Genomic DNA, 21,100 nt, shown 5'->3' on the forward strand with positions numbered 1-21,100 from the left:
TAGTTTCAACAAATTTATCATTTTTGCAGTGCTTAATCTATGGCTTAGTTTGTCATAGTGGATAAGTATACACATTCCTCTTTTTCGTTACGTTGTCGCATGCAGCGCCGCATACTAAGCCAACTAAAAAGTCAATCTGCATTTTTTAGCATCTGTTAGCTAAATCATGGATTATATGTTCCAAAAATTGGCAAAAATATCACTTTTTCGAAAGATATAAGGATGTATGGAAAAATTTGCGTAGTAAAACCAACCAACACGAAAAACTATTTATAAGGGTTTTTTTTTCTTTCTCTTGAGATAAGGATCTCTTGTGTAAATATTATGATAAAGTTGTGAAACAACCTGTATAATGCAATTGAACTTACCTGAAATATAACAACGATACAACTAGATGCAGTAATATGTTAACTAAATGATAACCGTATGGTTCGAGCCCATGAATTAAGTAATTCCAACGAAACGTGAGCACACACAACGGTCGATATGATTTATGGCTTTGTTCCTGCAAGATTAAAAAAATAGAGAAAAATAAATTTAGAATGGTTAAATATATTATCTTAATATTATAAAGGACATTGAACTACTATTATATTCGATGAATGGGGACAGTGTTAATGGTCTGGATGGACTGGGTGGAACAATAGACAGATTGATAATATTTATATGCTGCATAAATGGTAGGACAATAAACCGCATCAAGTACATAAGTTATGTTAACAAAAACCAATTGATAATCACAAATGATATAAGATGATAATGCATTTGTTATTTTCAAATATCAAGATTGGATTCAGATTGGACCAATGAATCTGAAATTCATGTTATCTGTCGCACAACGTTATTTATTTGAAACTAAATGAGTTGCATTAGATATGATCTTAAAATAACGATTTGCTTGTTTCATTTTACTTTCGAACCGAATTCTATGACAAAAAAAGTTATTTTCACTTTATTTGATATCGAGAGAAAAAAAAAAAAGAGAGAGAGAGAGAGAGAGAGAGAGAGAGAGATATATGAGATTTGGCAACCGAGAAAAGTCTATTTTCCACAATATCTGTATGTAAATGTTGCCACTGAATCGTTCGCATGTAATTGCTCTGTTCATTTTAAATATTATATCATGCAGTTCAGTGCATAAATTAGCATGGACGTTGAGCGTGAAGGTTTTATGTTTCACATTTTCGGTGGAAAACAGTATTCGGTTGTTGCTGTTTGCCATCTCTGTCGGGTGAAAATTTCCAAATGTTTCGATTTGACGAAATAAGCGCGCAAACGCATCGGTAAAAATGATTCAACCGAAAATGTTCTACGTCGGTTTGTGCAACCGCATATTTATTATGCATGACACAAGCCGATTGGAAATGAGATGATAAAAAGCTTATACAATTTAATAAAATCGAAATTCTCGAATCTGAAAAACCACTTGAAATCCCTCATCCAAACTCATACATACACGGCCAAAACGCTTTTTGCACTTTTTTGTACTCTTTCCAGTACTTAAATGTACAGTCAAGTACACTCATTACCAAAAACTAATTTTCGTTCATTTTCAGTGGAACGCATTCAATAAAGCGTGAAACTTGATGCAAATGTATACTCTTTTCTCTCGTAAAACATTATCAACTCAAAATGGTTATATGATAGGATATCGGGTATTGAGTTTCATCTTTAACCACTAAAACTAATTTTAACGGGAGATTACATATATTGAACAACATCGAAAAATATCTTGGCAACGAAATTAAATGTGATTTTATTTCGGATATAATAGACTTTATCAAAATTACTGTCAAAATTTAAATAACTAACATACTTCTTTCATTATAGTTTAATCCAACTTGCAAGATATTATCTGCAAAAAAAAATGTTGAAAATCTCAAGCAAAAGCTCAAGCGCATACTACGCAACATGGAATACGATACATTAAGTAGTGCAAGAACAAAACGTTCACGTACCAAACATCGTATGCAACAAAACCAAAAAATAGTTAAATTCACTTAGTGTGGAAAGTATGAAATTTATCTTCAAATAATGGAACAAGTATTTGAAATAGTACAGTCTTCATAGTTTCATCATGAAAAAAACAAATATTTTGTATAACATACAAGCTTTCAACGATTCAATGGAAACTCAAAAAATATCTAATGGTAAGCACAGTCCCGTGAGATTTGATTATTGGGAGACATCACTGTACAACATATTTCAAATGTGATGACATTTCTCCGGCTTTCCAACGCAACCACTTCAAATTACAACTTTTTGCGTTGTACTGTACGAAATTCGATATATAAATAATATTGATTTGCAAACGAACATTGCAGAAACGTCCTATATGAGAACCGGTAATATTTCTGAATCAAGACGCATTCGAGTGTCAATTTTCTGAGAGATTTGTTGCTTCTTTCTTTCAATCTAACTTCCATTTGCTGACAACGACGTTGACGACGATGATGTTGATGTCACTTATTCTCAATTATCAAATCGAATGACAATTTTATACGCTGTTTATTTGTTCATTCGAAAAAGCTTTTGATGCAAAATGAATTGACGCAAAAACGCACTTTCCACAATTTCCCGGCATTTTCAATTTAAATGGATGAGAATTGGATGAAGAAAAAAAAACAGCGAAACGAATCATTTATGTAAATTGATGCTTTTAAGTTGAGCAACGACGAAAAGAACTGCGTTGATTTTGTGAATTCACTTCAAATTCTAATTGAATTTCAAGAAATATACGGACAAATACATATCACATTCAAATCGAAATGCTTTGACTTTGATTATATGAATTAAATTCCGTCTCTTTCTCGTCATATCACATATTTTTCTTCGCTTTTGGCATATCCACTCTCATATAGAGACTTAAAATGTCAATCGATATCGTTTTGAAGAAATGTTTGTATTGCATATGTCATCAAAAAACAGAAAATGGCATATTTACAATTTTTCCCCAAATATCTATTTATAATTTAAATGGAATATCAGTCCAATATTACGCATCTGAATTGCTCCACTTTATTATTAAAATAAAACATAATATGCCGAAGGGAAGTTATTGGAAATTGCTTTGGCTGGAAATGTCGACATTTTTTTTGAAGTGAATAAAAAAATTCGATTCGTGAAAAAAGGCGTCGAAAGTTCGTAATTTGTCGATAAATAAGTGAATATATGCAGCTTATTTATTGCATGCTAAATTGTATATTGCTTCGACAAAAATGAGCACAGCACTCAATACAAATGTCGCATTGGCGTAATTATGCACGAAACCAACGAACATTTCAATAAAATTCATGTATAACATTTTTTGTTTATAATTCATATATGCGAATCAAAAAAGCCATCGAACAAGCAAAAAAAAAATGAATCTGTGTTGGCCCAGTTTCTAATTTGCTGATGTTTGGCAATGAGATGTAGGAGACAGATTAAGTTATTAGGTATTTGCCGGTTTGTTAAATAAAACAAAGAATTGGTCGTGTATACATGTGTGTCTATATTATTTAATACAATGAATATTTATGGCATGTAGAATTTGCCGAAAGTTTTTAATTGTATTCAAATGGGGAATATTCACACGTGGTTGTTTTCGCTTAATTTAAAATGTTCATTTAAATAGAAAATATCTCTGTGATCTGTCTTCACTTTATTTCCATTGCTAACATCGAAATTGTTCACTTTTAAACAATTGAAAATTGTGTCCATGGGAATAAAAGTGGCAATACAAAAACGTAGTACAACTCGTTACAAAAAAAAATTATGTAACGTTCTTCAGATTCCGTTTTTGTATTGCCATATTTATTCTTACGGACACAATTGAATAATTCAATTCCAGTGTTTTCTTTTCGGTGTGTATATAAAACCAAGTTTTCATATGTCGAATTCGACGGAATGACATTTTTGACGAAATGCGCTTGCAAGTACTTGCACAATATGCGCTTCAAACGACAATGATAATAACGAAGAAAGAGCATAAGTTTTGATAAAATAGATCAACTGGATAGTATCGAATATAATCTAAACGAGATTACTGGATTATGTGACGTATAATATACGTTATAAACAGCATTAAAAGCTCTGGCAAAAACTAAAAGCTTAAACACTATCAACATTGAATCCATATACACAAATTGAAGAGATAAAAATAACAGCTTCACTATTCCAAAACTTTGAAGTGGACTAAGCGGTTGTTATCATTTTGCTGGTCAAGTGTATAGAATATCGATCGGCATCAGTGACATGTTTCTATATCTCGATAATACTATGTCATTCATCGCATTTCAATAAAGAGAGTCCGCCTTTATGTACACATTCACTGGCGATTGTATGCCAATCGAGTACAGACAATTTAGTACAGCATATACACAAATCCATTGTGCACCATACCATCTTGACGCGAAATCGATATAATATATTAAATGCAATGTTATTGGGTCGGATAAAAATGATTTTAATTATTATTTTATTTGAAAACTAAATTTGAAATTCTGCTGCTGACAACCATTGCTATGAAAATATATGTTTTCGAATATCAAGACAATTTTTTTTCATTATTGAACACATATAAGTATGTTAGCCAAATAGATGCGTTGAGATGTGTTCAAACATTTTTACTTTAACATACATAGAAAAAAAACGTGCCGAGTACCTTTTATGTGTAATCACGAATCTTTTTTTTTTAAATAACATTAAAAGCATGCATTACTGTTTTCCAATATACGATATATCAGTGCCATTAACTATAGATGTTGAAAGAATCGGCGTCATACATAATGTAATGTAATTATATAATTCTATTTTTATGAACATATATTATTCAGTATGAAGCATTACATTGTTCGATAAAAAGATTTTTTGCTTACGTATTGCCCGATAAGTACCAAGAATGGGGTATATATATATCAAGCATAATGGTCGTGATGTGACTTTCCATACCATAAAATTGTGGTGTCATCATTGTCCTCCAAAAAAAGTTAAAAAAGATACTCACATCGACTTCCAAGAACGCATATTGGGGTGTGACACATTTCAAACTATTAATTTGTTTGATTGAAAGAGACAGAGAAAAAAACGACACGAACCAAGACACACAACAATGAAATAATGTTTCTTTCATTTTTATTGTATAGATTTACCCTTTGACGCGGTTCCTCCTCATAATTATATGGAGAAAAATATCGAAAGAAAAGTATCGCTTAACAAAATAATCATTCAAATTGATCAGGCGATGAGTTAATCTTGACTTTTTTTCGACTGAATTATTAATTCTTATTAATAAATTAATAAATTATTCTTTGTAATAATCGTAATTATTCAGTTACTGTCATCGATGCATAGTTTCTTTGGCTATTGAAATTGGGCTTGCCGGATTTCGTTTCTCTTTGGTATTTTTTGTTGTCCAATGTCATAATTTGAATTTTTAATGCTTATGTAATTATTCCATTGGAATATCGATTGCAGAACCACTACATCAGTATTTAAAACTCTGTAGTATGTCCGCATCCAATCCGACAAGCCTAATTGAAATGGATGTCATTACTCGATACATATTTTTTTTCATCAAAAAGAGATTACAGCTACATTTGATGTATTTTGGGTGCTTTTGGAAGTTAAAAATCTGCATCAAATAATTTTTTCAATAAAAATGCCATTTTTTTCCAATGATTTTTACATTTCTAGTGGTTTTGAGTTACCATTTGTCGCATTTCACTATAAAAACCATCGCTTTTATATACATCAATTTTAATTACGTGACATTTTAATCAGACGCTGAATGGAAATTGCATTATTTTGATATATGTATACATATAAGAAACAGAAACCACACATGCCAATAGCCATTTTAATCGACGAAGCTTCAAACATATGTATTCTTTAATATGTCAAAAGCCTTTCTAATTGTATCAGGAACATTTAATCCAAACAATCCAATGGCTTTGTATGCTGCATGTACATGTATGCATGTGCATGTGTGTGGTCATGCGTATATGCTGGGATTTCATATTCAGCATTCATTGCACACATGATTTATTTGTCTTGCTATGGTCATTTATATCGATGCAAATGCATTTAATTATTATTTTATGGGCATTGAAATCGTTCACCAAATATACCGCAACGCCAATGCATTGGAGCAATGTGAATTAGGTACAGATTTCATTTGACGCAAGTATTCGATGGCTTCTTATGTTTGATTGTTCCAGTTGGATCCAAATAAGCCATTCAAAATCAAATAATGTGGTAAATGGTTTAAATTGACTCCTAACTTTATCCTTAAATCTCAACAATTTCAACATATCCAGTTGTTTCAATTGAAAATCACTTTGTTTTTACATTGTTCAGCTCCTTCTATACGCTGACAGTTATCTGAAATGATTGGTTTACATAAAAATGCAGTACACACTTTGACCGCTTGCTTTATTGCATAGAAAATAAAATAATATTGAAGTGCACACAGCATGAAACAAACGGAACTTTATAATTTCCATTCCATGATGTGAAGAAATGACCTTTGTTTTCGCATTTTCTCAAATCTCCTTCGCCATCATTGTCAAGACCAATCCGGATGATTGTTTGCTTTTATCCGAGGCTATTCGCACAATTGGTTATGAGACGTATTTGAAGCGATAAACTGAAACAGCCGGCTTTGTTTTAGTTCGTCAACCATAAAAAAAATCGGTATATATTAAATAGAGCCGTCATTAAAACACTATAAACTCGCATCATATCGAAAACAGGGCGATATTTGTGTATGTGTGAAAAGTTTAATCCGTTTGAATTCACCATTACAATTCAATTCATCGTATCAACACATACGCAAGCTCAATCTTAAGTATGGTAGAAAAGTTTTCAGTTCAACGCTATAATGAATGGGCTTTAGTTCGCATGCAGTTTTGGATGAAAAGACTTTTTTTTAGTGAACACTTATAATAATAGAGAAAAAAAAGTACTATTAGCTAGCTATATGGGGATAGAAAAGGGCTTAACGTTTAAAAAGTTAGAAAAACATTCATCTAAAATGCCAACAGATTATATTTGCGGATATAAATGTTATAACATATTTTCGTTAGTTCAATACGATGTTGCATTTGGTGTGTACACGTTCAATCTTATATTCCATCTGGTTGTGTGACTATGGTGTGTGTGTGTGTGTGTTCTTTTTCTAGTCTCGGCATAAAATTGCTCCATCGGAAACATACATTTAAACAATGGAACAGACTCGATAAAAACTTGTACTTACAATCACACACAATTATTGAGATCGATTTCAAAGAGTAAAACTTATTTTGAACCCTCTAACGATGTGCGGCAACCAAATTGGACGATATATTGCATTACATACTGGGTCTTATTCTCTCCACTCATTTTTTCTCTCTCGCTTTATCGACACCAAAAAATTGTTGGGCGAGAAAGTGCGAAGGAGGTAACAATATGCGACTGGGCTATACCATTTACACAGCTATATTCATTGTTATTAATTTGTGTAGTGTGCGCAATGAAATTTATGTGCTACATTTATATATTATAGAGAATGTGAAATAAAAGTGGCTTACCTTTTGCATTGGTGTGCCCCAAAAATCGTTGAAAAATAGATTTCGCCATGGCGTATGAGGTCGTAAATCACGATTTTCTTTAATAGCACTTATGTCGTCGAACACAAAGTCACACTGGGTACTGTTGTAGTAACATGCGACACAAGTAAAAGCTATTATTGCACCGAAAACATGTTGCAACGCCATTATTATGTTTCTGTTTCGTTTTCGTCGCTACGTGTGTTGGTGTTGGTGTATGTGTTGTTTTTTTGCTCTGGTTGAAGCACTTATATATTTTGTTTTGCCCCTTCAAATCAGTGATTCTTCTTTTTCGCGTACGGCGCTATTGTTTTTTCTTTAGATTTTCTTCGCTTTGCTTGTTCCCTGTCTGCTCCTATTTATTTTGGTTTTTATTGCTCAATGTGCTTTGAGTTGGCGTTCTTGCTGCTTCTGCTATATATATATATTCAGATTGTAAGCCTTAGAAACGTCTTGGGTTGGATAATTCTATTGAAATGGTATTATGCTCTTGTCGATGGATTTTGGACTCGTTTTATTTATTATTTTCGCTGATCTCTCGAATTCCTTGATTTCGTCTCGTTTCACCGTTTTAATATTCTGTATTTTGTTTGACTTGGTTTTTTTTGTTTGTTTTTGGTTGCACAGACTTTTTCAAGCGAAAAATGATTTTGATTTCTTCTTCTTCGTTAGTGCTTAATATTTGTTACTCGTTTCTACATGAATTTTGCTACTTTGGCCATTTATTATACTAAACAGTAAAACACATACACTTATTTTTCGCTAAAATATATCTCGAATGATTAATATAATAAACACATTTTGCGTTATTCTTTTCGCTTCACAATTTTCACTAAATATAAACCAATTTTCTATATAGATATATAATATATATTTTTTCTTTTATTTTTTTATTTTTTGTTTACTCTGTGTTGTATGTAAAAAAAAAATGAAACAACAAAACACATTCACGTGTAACACATTAATATATTTGTCGGGGAGAGCACATTAATTTCTCTTTCAACTATATTTTCCGTCGTGTGTGAAGTATGTATTTATGTGTATGTGAGTGAGGTGTAACGTTTTCTTTTTCTTTCTAACGTAATGGGTTGATTTTTTTTCTTCTGTTTTTGCTATCCTTTCTCAATTTTCCTTTAAGATTCTTATTCCTAATATAAATTCACACACATGCAGTCGATATTCTGGATTTTTTTCCCTGCTTTTGCTTCTTCTTCTCCTAGTTTTTGCGTTATTCGTTTGCAATTTATTTGGACATGCAGTAACTCTATTGAATTTATGCGCTTACGTATTTACTTTTCTATACTCTTTCTCTCTTGCATAGTTCTCTCCTTTTTTGGTTAAATTTAATCGTTGAACTAAATTCTTGGGTGTGCGTTTCTCTCTCTCTCTCTCTATATTTATTTATCGATCTATATTATAACAACATTTCTTCCTTTTTTTATTGTTGTTAGTTTGGTTCGCTGATGCAATTGCTACTTGGTTTCCATTTGCAACACCAATAACGCTTTTAATAAATGTGTATGTATGTGACTTGGGCAAAAATGTAACACCGTATAATTGTTCAATTTTCCATTTTATTTACACAATAAACATACAACACGCTTTCGTTTTATCCTTGTTTTCAATTATGTTCGTCCGCTGGTTGATGTTTTCAGCTTAATGTTTGGCCATTGAAGCGAATCAAAACCGATGAACACACATACCGACAAGATGAACAGAGAATGAACTAATAATAGAAAATCGATGCACCCAAACCAAATCTCAAATTGAATGAGTGCGCGTCGCGTATATGTTTTGTCCGTGGTCCAATCAAGCGACTTTATTGTGTTATTGTTGTTGTTTTTATTATATGGATGCTATTTTGTATCTATGTTATTGATTTTGGCATATTTGCGCGTGAGACAATGTCTACTTTTCCTCAACTTTTCTATATCATTGCCGTTGTTCGTCACAAATGTTCCTCCCCGTTTTTTTTCTACGTTGTAATCAGGATACAATTTTTCGAATCGATGTATCTCAATGCTTCATTGTGTGTGCGCGCATTGCTTTTGAATGTTTAACAGTTCCATCGTCTTTTATTTACCTTTCACACTATCACCAATGGTTCAAACGAAGTCAACCGACTAAATCAAAGGTTATTTAACCTTTTTGTTATTTATTTCATATTCGATCGATATCGCCAACTAAATTAAAGAAAAGAAATAAGAGAGAAAAAAGAGAATAAAAAGAATTGAGATTAAAATAAATGACGGAATAAGCGCTCATATTGAAAATAACAAGAAGTTAAAAAAAAATGTGAGACATAGAGATAGAGCGTGGAAGCTACCATTGTAAACTCACAATCAAGTTTTTAAAAAGAAAAGCAGACAATGGCTTGAAAGCAACCAAAAATTTCAATTTCACTCTTTGTTTTTCCCGTCTTCGATTGCATATTTTCCACCTTTCCTCTTCCTAAAATTGGCTTTAGCTGCTGGTGCAGCCATCGCCTACCATTTTCTTTTCAATAACGATTTGCTCATTCTTTTTTTTTCTCTCTCTCTGGAGTTCGTTTTCACCATTAACCGAATGCATATATACCGGCACACCTCGACGATTGCAACATTGTTTGAGTGTGTTGTTTTTTTGCTATAACAAATAGATTTTCAAACTAAAGCCTATTTTAATTGTTTGTTGTTCCCTCAATTGTAACCGCCAGTATTTTAGTTTTTCTATTTAAATTTCACATTGTGTATTGTAAACATAATGCGAGAGAGTTTCATCATCTCCTTTTAATCGAACAACACATAGAGCAATGATTTTAAGCGTGTTTTTTTCTTATTATTGTCGTTGCTATAGAATAGTTGTTATTTGATTCAAAACTTTTCGTCATTTCTTCGGGTGCAATGCGAAATAAATAGAATTTTAGCTTGGCATTTAGGTAGTTCATAGTTATTTTGATTCTGTATACATGTTTGGATACTAGATTCATATTATCGATATTGGTTGAATCGATAAATAGCAGACAGATTACAATATATGATGCAACGTAAGGTGGGTCCAATAACGTCGTCGTTGTCGACAACGATGACAATGGCTTACATGTTAAAAATGAACCCAAACTACGAGCATTTATGTTTCACGAAATCCAGAAGTGGAATGAAGACAAAATTAGCACATAAGCTTTTAAATTGAATTTTGTTGTAAGTGCGTTGGCAAGCAAAATCCCATGTCGCACAAAACGACACAAACATACATTGTTAAAGACAACAAAAACGACGAAGACGACGATGACGCCGCCGTCGCCGCCGAAGCATTTTCGTAAATTGAGACTTAAAGCTTTGATCACCTTAAAACAACGAACGATTGCCTGTGCACCGTTTCGTAATTACGTGCAAAATCAACCAACAAAGTAGCACAATACATATTTTTCGATTTACGATTAGATATTCTGTCACACATTAGAATAGCGAACACGCAAGCGAATCGTTCAACATGGATGATCCATTTGAAAGAGTGACACGTGAGGGATAAAGCGAATAGAGAGAGAGAGAGAGAGAGAGAGAGAGAGAGAGAGAAACGAAAATATCGTACATTTGTCCAAATGATAATCAAGAAATGGAGCATTGCATTCTAACAGCAAAACAGCAGTGTCCAAACAACCAAACAAAGAGAAAAGAACACCACCCAAAGCGGTAAACTAGCGAAGAAAATAACAAAACTTATGGTTAGATAATCTGTAATGTATTTTTTTAAGAGTGCTCCTTGGCATTTGGTGTGTAAGTGAAGAGCTGGCCGATGTTGACGACCGTTGAGAAATAAAAAAAACCATTCTATTACCCCAAATGCTTATTTTTCATGTTTTGCTTTGCTTTGCATTTTTCCTCTTTTTTTGGTTTCATTCTTCTTCTTTCATTGGTTTTTATTTTGCCATCTATTTTGTGTGTGATTGTGTGTGTGTGTGTTTTTTTTCTTGCCGCATACTAGTGTACTAAAATATATTTTTGTCGATATTTTCCATTTTTGTAACGGTGTTGCTGTCGTTTCTCTTATTCTTCAATGTTTATTCTCAAACACCCCCCTATACCCAGCAAACGATGCTATTTGCTTGGGCTCATACAAAATATGCATAACTTGTGGCATTTTATTATGTCGCTAGTATCTACAGCAATGTGTGCATTGGTGATACGTTCTCTAGCTTTCTTCTGTTTTATTCTGTGATGCTTTTGGTGTTTTCATGGCATTTTCCATTCTCTTGCGGTTTTATTCCCTTCAGTTTTCCTTTACTCCTTCTCTTCTTTTCATTGCATTCATTTTCCATCATTCTCGTTCTATCGCATCTACAAAATTCCATCCATTTCGCCCCTCAACTATCGAAATAGAAGTAAAAGCTTGCTAAAAAATACGGTACAGTCATAAAAATCTATTTCGTGATATGGTATATGTGTGTGTATGCATGGGAGAGAGGAAAATACCGAAAGAGTTATTGTGTGATTCAAACGACAAGTATACGCGTTGCGTGTAGTTGGTGTTTTTGATGAGACTTCGTCAAAATACGTTTATTTGTTTATGAACATTTCGCATTTTTTATGTGCTACGTTTAATTCAAACAAAAAGGAGCTTTGGTTCAACATACATAGAAAGTATGAGATAGAGAGAGAGAGAAAGAGACATTCCGTTTTGGATATAGAAATAACTATAGCTCGAGATTCACTACAGAAAAACAGGTGATGGAGAAAAGATGGTAAATGATAGAAACTCATATAAAAAGTTGTCTAGTTTTTTTTCTCTAAAAATGTAAGCGAGTAAAGAGAAATGAACGAACATAAAAAAAAATAAAGCGGCTAGAGAAAAAAATGTGTTTGCACACTAAAGCATAAGCGTGAGGTAAATGCACTCATTTCTAAAAGAAATGTGTTTACAGCAGACACACATACACATTTTGTACACATGCTTACACCCTGCTCGCTACTATCTCTCTGTATTTTGCTGCTTTCTCATAAGGGGTGTTCAGTTGTTTGCTTTTACATCTAATATCGTTTCACTAACCTTCGAAAGTGGGAGAAATAGTGGAAGAGCGAGAAAGAAGAGTTTTGTGGTTATGTGTACCAAACGAAACGAGTAGCGTTTAAGCTGTCGTTCTGCCCCACCTTTCTTTCGAACTCATATTCCTTTTTGAAATCGGTCGTCTCGGTTGTGAGTTGCATTTTGCTATTTGCTTTCGTGCAGTTATAGTTTACTTGTGCTTATAGCGTTTTCATAAAATATTCCATTTTACGAAGGGAGCGAACGGGAGCGAGAAGAGAGAGAAAGATTTCGTATGTTTTCTGATGTGGGTGGTGTCACCATTGCCTGTCATAGTCATCGTTATTTCGATGATAGTGGCATTTTTCAAAAGGAAAATGCAAGAAATTGCAACAAAATAACCGAAAGCACTTTGTTCGCATTCTTCATGTTTATACTTCTATATATTTTGTTTATCATGCGAGCGACTCAACAAAATCAACTAAACTTTGTTTAAAATCTGCCCACTTTTAATAGATTTAAGACAACATTATGTGTGTGCACTGTGCACGCTTCAATGCGTATGTGAAAAGCCACGATTAACGAGTTACTTCACCCGAAGCATTTTTGATGTTTCAAATGTTTGGCCACACAGCTACTTCGCCGTTTCAATGCAATGATAATAATATGCAAAAAAATATAACATTCGCATAAGTAAAAGTCAACGGAGAGCAATGACAACAAAACGGAATGGTTATTTTAGTTTTGTTTCAGTTGACAATTTTTGTTTTCCTTTTATTTTATCAAGTTATTGTTTTTCTTGTTATAGCTGCTTTTGCTGATGTTAGTCTCTGTATTATGATACGTTTGCGTTCTTTTCGAGTCGATTTTCGAGTGAATTTTTATGCATGTCTCCGATAAATGCTTGCCATTTAATTTGCATGCTAAAACAATAATTGGGATAACAGTTGACACAATACACACAAAGCACACAAAGATGTGAATAGTCATTTGGTTTTATTCACCCTCGATATTCAAGTCAGCTCTATTGTTCTACCAACATGTTATATGACTCAAACACGATATGATCGACCGAGAAGAGCAAAAATGAAACGTAAAAACACGTTTAGCAAATGCAACAACAAACAAAGCTTTTTTAAAAAAAAATTGAGAGAAGTCGTATGGAGAAAAAAAAACGTACACTTCCACTAAGAATAATGGTCGCTTGAACATAACACACAATCGAAATTTTATTAAATTTGCAGAAAAAGTCAGTCCGACCGCTATGTCTGTCGATCTCGTCGTTGTAACCGACAACCAAAACAATTCAAAGCCCAGCTATTGAAAGCAGAAAAAAGCACAAGAATGCATAAGAATGAGAGACAAACGAAGAAAAAATATATAAAAAAAATCTAACTTCTTTTCTCGTGTAATTTTGATGTCAGCAGTAGATAACATGCCATTCAGCTCAATGTCAAACCCAAAGTACAAGGCACAAATAATTGAGCGATTAATGTCGCAATGTTTACAGATGGTATGACGATGATGTGTGTGCAAGTGTTCTCAAGGAGTGAGGACAATTCGCAACACATTTTTTATGAAACGAAACCAAAGTGACTCCTGACAACCATTTTACTCAATCGAACTGTAGTCTCTTTATTATAGGTTCTCAAATACGAAATGCAATGTCGATACGCGTTTTCATTTCCATTTTGTTGCTATAATAGTTTCAGGGGAGAATATATCTACGAACAAATAAAAGAAAATTGAATTGATTCAAAAATTGTGAATTAAGAGAGGGATACAAGTACAAAACGCTACGTGTGCAATGGGATCGCTTTTATTTGTACATTAAATCGTCTGAAAAATGCTTGTGGAACCAGAGAATTTACTGTTATGCTATGAGATAAATAATGACGATGTCAGATTATCTTCTCAAATGGTAGATGTATGTGAAAATTGCCGAATAAAAATGACAACTATTATCGTACATCACGAGAAATGTTTCCGTAAAATCCAATTGATTCATAATTTGGTTTTAAATGGTAAAACATTAAATAAGAAAATTTACCAACCATTTTTGATGATTTTATTAAATTTTCTTGTTTTGTTTTTCGTATCAAATGTGATATGATATGTATTAATTTCTCCAAAAGGAAAGCATTCAATTATATCTTAAATTAATTAAATTTTATCAAAAGCGAAAGTGAAGCGTTCAATCAACATCAATGTGCACCGCAATGAAATTTGTGAAATGTTCAAATTAAATATTAAATTATAAAGACAAATATTTTGAAATATTTTCATGCACATTGCACAGTCTACTGTACGTTGATCATATTTACAAATCATTCATTAGATACATACGACGTTGATGATGTGTTGATTCAAGCACGTAATAGTATTAAAAATATAAATTTGCATGAAATTGTTTTTGTTCAAGAAAAAAGCCATTGTAATTGCGATTTGTGTCCTTTTCCTTGAATACAATTCCATAATTTTTGTTATCGTGTGGCACAAATGAAAAGGGGAGTGAGACAAAATAAATACTTCACATCAGAATAGGGTATTGCTTCAATTAAAAAGCTACTTGTTCAGTTCTGTTAAATAAACTTTTATATGTTGATGATTTTCCTTAATGTTATTTTCATTTTCCCTTAAATAGTCTTTATCTATCGCTTGCAGTAACGTGAAAACGTGAACCATATTTAGTTGTTATCTTGACATCACTGTCAATCTATTGAAATGTAAATGCGTCAATCATTCTCTTCATTCAATATTCAATCGGAACATAAATCACATACTGTATCACATAATAGAATCACGCGTGTAAATTTGAACGACGAGAAACCATAAACATCTTTCATATGATGATGATAATGATGATGATGATGATGATGTGAGAATGTGCGGAAGAGATATCATCGTCATCGCAGCACATCACACACTTCGCATTATAAAATATAACTGGTTACCAATTGTAAAATGGTCTATTCTTCTCAACTTCCGTCAAATCGATTTAGATGCTTTATTTACATTGCTCTTGTGTTATGTTGAATTAAATGTGACCCCATCTTCATCGCTGTGAAAATGTGCATACTCCATCAAAATTTTGTGCAGGAAATTGGGCAGACCGAAAGAAGAAATTCGTGATTGTTTATTTTTATGCATCCATAAAACGATATACCGAAAAGCAATCGAATGGGAGACACATCGAATGACGAAAATAAATTATTGCTTAGAATGCTTTGCACGAGATGTGATGAGATATATAACGAGAAGAAGATGTTAATGTGTGCATTTATTCGATTGACACATCACAACATTCATCGTACACTTTCAAAAAAAAAATTCATTTCCCTCGGAAGATAGTGCAGAATGAAAAGAATGAGGTAGTGATGAGATAGGAAAATCACCTCATCTTGCCGCATATTTTGCTCAATGTCTCCTTCACATTCTCTCACTGTATTTGTCTCTATATGTTTATGTTGGTGCCGCTACCGAAAATTTGATTAAATAGCAAAACGGAGCAATAACCCTTAAGAAAAATATCACGTATAGCATAAGAAGTGAAAATTTTCTACTTTTATTCCAATGACAGCACAGCATAGCATTTTCTATTTTAACAACATACTAATAGATACACATACAAGCTGTAGCGCTTATGCTATTAAGGGTTTTCATTTCTTTTTATTTTTTTGGCACAAGTAATAAAATAACACAACTTGAAAATGAAGAGCAACGAATGTGTGATGCTGAAGTATTACTCTAAGACAAACACACATACACAAACCGATCCCTTCGATGGTGCTTGTTGCATAAAATCATTCTTGGCACACATTTTCACAAATGAAAAATTGCATTTACCAGATTAAAATTGACTCAAGAGATTTTTCGTACAATTTCTTTTTGTTCTCTTTCTGTCTCTTTTTCTCTCCTTATTTCGATCGCATCATTCTTTTTATTCGGTTCCATATTTTATCGTTTTACAGCAGTATCAAATTCATTTAACTGAATTTGAAATGTCTCTATTTTGCAATTTTCCATCCAAATGTCGGTTGTATGTAGTATAAAGAATCTTGTCATGTTTTATTAATCCAAGGTAGGAGTTGAATGTGCCAAAATTTATAGCATAAAATTTTATCTTTTGCTTTTCACGATGAAAATGTGATTACAACAGCGGAAATGTGTGATTGTAAAGTGGTTTTATGTAGTAGGCTACTATATACTCAACACATCGAATCTATATGAAAATTTTGAAAACTCACACGCACCACCATTACCACCACCGACCGCCCACCGACCCACTCAGCACAAAACACTGCAATATGAGAACAGTGAGTGCGTGTTTGAATTCATGACAAGAAAGTGTGCACACTGCACACGCACAACGGGATATAAGATTTCACGATTTTCGAGCACCAAAAATAGTAAAAACAATAGCAATAGCAGCATGTAACAGCAATACCATTGACGATCAACAAAAGTCATGTTCAAAATTGCCGTCTGTGTGTGTATGTGTTTGCGCGCGCGAATAAGTGATGTTGTGTGTTGATATTGGGGTGTGTTATTTTGCTCTTTCATCGAGCAAAAATGAAATGGAATTGTAATTTATAATATGGAAATAGACGCTTGGCTAACAGTGTAGGAATATCTAAATCCCATTGAGACAGAGTTGACTATTGTTTTTCCCGAGCTAAGCTGCTTTCTACGGCTTATGCGATGCCTTTAAATGAATTTTCATTCATACGCAATAGTGGTGTGCAATCAGAATATCGGTTTTCGTCGAATATATAACATTTCACTGTCCGCTGGCAATATCACAAACGAAATGTTGTTAACCATTGTCACACAGTGTTTGTCAGTGTCAGTTTTTGAAAGCGATATGAATGTAAAGAAACAAGTGAAACAGAGAGATAGAGGAAAATAGATAGAGTAAGCGAGAAATAGAATTTGAAAAAAAAAACACACCGAGTAGAGTGAGACTAAGAGAAACGAGCCGCATAAATAAATACAATTTCGAAACCATTCAATTCGAATGCCAAATGAAAATGACAATGGTAATGGAAAACGTTTCTGTAATGTGTATTCGCGAAAAAGGATCTGCGGGCGATAGAATGTTCATTTTCTCTCTCTCTCTATCAATCTCTATCTCCCCCCACTTTTGTTTCTATAACACAAAACTATAGACTGCATCATTCACCCGAAGTGTACGAGTAAAGAAAAGAATGTGAATAAATTCCGTGAGAAAATAAATAATATTGTTTTTCATTTTGGTTGAGAGGAAGAAAATTTCGATTTGTTTCATTTCATTCCATTGTCTTTTTCTCTATTCATTCGGTTTTTCCATTGAATTTTTCGTGCGTCTTCATAAAAGAGGCGCGCATTCGTTTCGCATCATCGGCATCGTTGTTACCGCACTTTACGCATTCATTCATTGAACCGTGCAAACGCACCAATGCGCAATCATGCTCTTTTCAACATTCAATCGACACTTGAAATGTATAGCGAATGGTAAACAACGATGCACACACACACAATAATGTAAAAAAGAGCGAAAGCCATCTACACTGTATGTAGGATGGAGACATTGTGCAAATTATCTATCCCCATAGCTGATAGAGACACCAATCGTATCTCGAAAAGTTTCGATTTTGTGAAATTTACGATCGAATTGGCCGCTTATTAAAAACCATCCCGTGAGCTAACACACTTGCATTACAGCCAGATAAATTTATCTTATCGAATGAGGGGAAGATTGTAACAATTCATTAGGTATTCGCGTCCTCTCTCACTTAATGTGTATCATCTCTTTATCACGAATGCAGAATATTTTTATATTGTCGCTCGAGGTTATTCGGTTCATGTTGTTGCTTTATTTATTTGTTTAGTTTGGTTTCCATTACATTGATTGGTCGACATACAAGATATGTTTGCAACTGGCACGGTGTTAAAATAATTGTTTGGTACCTAGTTAAGTCATCCTTTTTTTCATCTTTTCGCCCAGCGATGTAGAAATTCGTTCCATACTTTGCTTAATTCTCTTAATTTAAATTTCACTATAAATCTTACACAGTTACAGATCGATGAGTGAACGAGTGAGAAATGTTTCACCTTGATAAATTTCGTGTGTTAAAAATAGCAAATGAATTTCAAATGAAATTTAGAAATGCCGAAAAAAGCCGAACAGCATTACCAGTGTTGTTGACGATGAGAATGAAGATGAAAAAAAGAAGTGTAATGATATAGACGAAATTTTGAACGAATGGTTTGAAGTCTCTTGCAATGAGAACTGTGGATCATTATCATGAAACGACAACGAATGCGAAAATTTTAAGACGAACGATGATGATACGGAATGTTCATTAAGCATTGAACATGAAACATTCACAAAAGTTTCGAAAGAACTAACGCGCGCGTTTTAATATGCGTGAAATACATGACAATCGAATGCCATTCTTATTTGATACTTGAAACTCGCTGTGTCTCGACGAAGTGAAGTGTGACTCTGTTTCTCACTCTCATTCTCTCGTTCTCATTCTCTCATCAGTCTCATATCCGAAGAATTTTGCAACGTTTTACTTTGATTCTTTGTTATCTCGCATACTTCGTTTTAATTGCATTTTGGAGTGATGCTGCTGTATTTCTCGCCACTTTTTTTTTCTCTTCTTCTTCTCTATATTCCATTTGCCATTTTCTTCGATTGTGCTGGTTAAACGGATAAACAATGCATTGCCATTACCACATACAATTGAGCCGAAAACGGCGAAATGATATAAAATAGAAAGAGAGAATAGAAGCATTCACAGTCTTTACGCTTGGATGCACATATGAACACACACACATACATACACAGGGTGAGAAAGAAAGAAATAGGGAGAGAGAGAGAGAGGAGACGTAAGCGATCAGATGATGATTGTGTTCACATCGGATTGAAGATATACACGAAAAGTATTCCGCCCCATCAAATTATTTCGTTGAAATAACTATGAAAACAATAAATTGCCACAATCAAATTATCGCGAATTCATTCAACGCATCAAAATGTGTACCGTACTTATTCTGGTTAATGCTCATTGCGTTTTGTTCGAAATCGAAAGCAAAAAAGGAATATTTGCCAATTTTCTTAAGCCAAAAAACACGCAACATTCACTTTCAACTTTTGATAGGACTACTATTACGCATTCCAATAAAACAAAAACACACTCAAAACAACCGGCCGCAGAAAAGATATTAACAACGAACAATTTCTAATTAGAAAAAAAAATTGTTGAAGAGAAAAGAAAATGAAAAAAAAATTACTTGTTTTTAACATTATGTGATAGTATATGTGATGCGAAATTGCCACTGATGATGACTGCAAGCTGTTTCCACCGTGTTATTGTTGATTCAAAAAAGATCTCGTCTGTTCTATGTTTCAACGCCAAACTAACACTGCAACATCTCACACAAATACTCGTATTTTAACCGAACCAAACAAATCAACGTTCGTTTCTTTTTTCACCGGTTATTTTTTGTTGTCTTTTTTGCACCAAATTTATTGAACTCTTTTATCAATGATTCTTTATTAACTTGCAGAATTGCTGATGCAAAAAGCAAGTTTGCCATAGAACCATTTTTTTAAACTATAGAACAACATACACACACTATCGTTCCGTATGAATGTTTTTATTTGTGTGAGTCTGTGACTCGCTGTATACAACGCAAAACTCTAATCTGATTCAATTAAAGTTGATTGTAAACATTGCTTACTTCAAATTCAAAAGTGAGAGAGAAAAAATATCGCGAATTATTCGGCATTTGAGTTTTTTAAATGTGTATATGTCTACATGTATGATTTTTTTTTGTCATAATAATTCATTTAATTTGTATATTGAATTCGTTTCGGTATTTTTACGCGTCGTATTTTCAATTGAACAATTCGTTTTTTTTTGTGTTTGTTTTAAATTTGTGTCGTTTTGGATTCTTAAAAAAACATGAATGCAAAAAATATATTTCATTCACTTTTATAACTTGGTCACTTGAAAATTTATCGCATTAAATCGGCAATATTGTCTTACACCACGGTAAAAATGCAAAGAAAAAAAAACACAAACGGCTACAATGGTAAAATGCACAGAAGCATAAATTGCTTAAACGTGTCTTTGATGTCGATCAAAAAATTGTGTTTGCACATCGTTTTATCGCAATAATATAAACAATAATCATAATTTTCTTTTTGATTTTAACGTTTGACGATTTTAGTGAGTGTGTTGTTGGTTGTGTGTGAATAAAATGACGTTTCACATCGATCTGAAGTGACGATTTCACGAAAAGCAGCAACCTAACTCGAGTTGTAGACCGAAAAGCGGCCAGACACACCGCATGCACACGCATTCGTTTGCGTGGATGGTATTCAAGACAACGACCGTTGTTGCTTGATGCTGTTGTTGTTATGTTATTGTTCCATACATTTGAAGCCGTCTATTAACGCCATCACGTGACCTCTTCGCCGCATTATAAACACATATCGTATTCGACATAACGCAACACACATACATATGCAATGGTGC

The 21,100-nt window shown here is 33.3% G+C and overlaps 1 protein-coding gene across 1 annotated transcript in view; it reads right to left on the reverse strand.

Annotated features, from left to right (window-relative positions):
* Positions 1-20,826, reverse strand: part of LOC116340057 (protein O-mannosyl-transferase Tmtc3) — a 45,106-nt gene extending 24,280 nt beyond the window's left edge. Inside the window, exons 1-3 of the mRNA XM_031766236.1 lie at positions 19,851-20,826; positions 7,551-9,751; positions 369-505 (exon numbers count right to left, since the gene is read on the reverse strand). Of these exons, the coding sequence (XP_031622096.1) occupies positions 369-505; positions 7,551-7,736 (323 nt within the window). The 5' untranslated portion in view covers positions 7,737-9,751; positions 19,851-20,826. The remainder of the gene's footprint in view (positions 1-368; positions 506-7,550; positions 9,752-19,850) is intronic.
* Between the last annotated feature and the right edge of the window lie 274 nt (positions 20,827-21,100).

This window comes from Contarinia nasturtii, unplaced genomic scaffold (genome assembly GCF_009176525.2).
Source record: "Contarinia nasturtii isolate CC-2019 unplaced genomic scaffold, AAFC_CNas_1.1 Cnas_scaffold_630, whole genome shotgun sequence".
NCBI lineage: Eukaryota > Metazoa > Arthropoda > Insecta > Diptera > Cecidomyiidae > Contarinia > Contarinia nasturtii.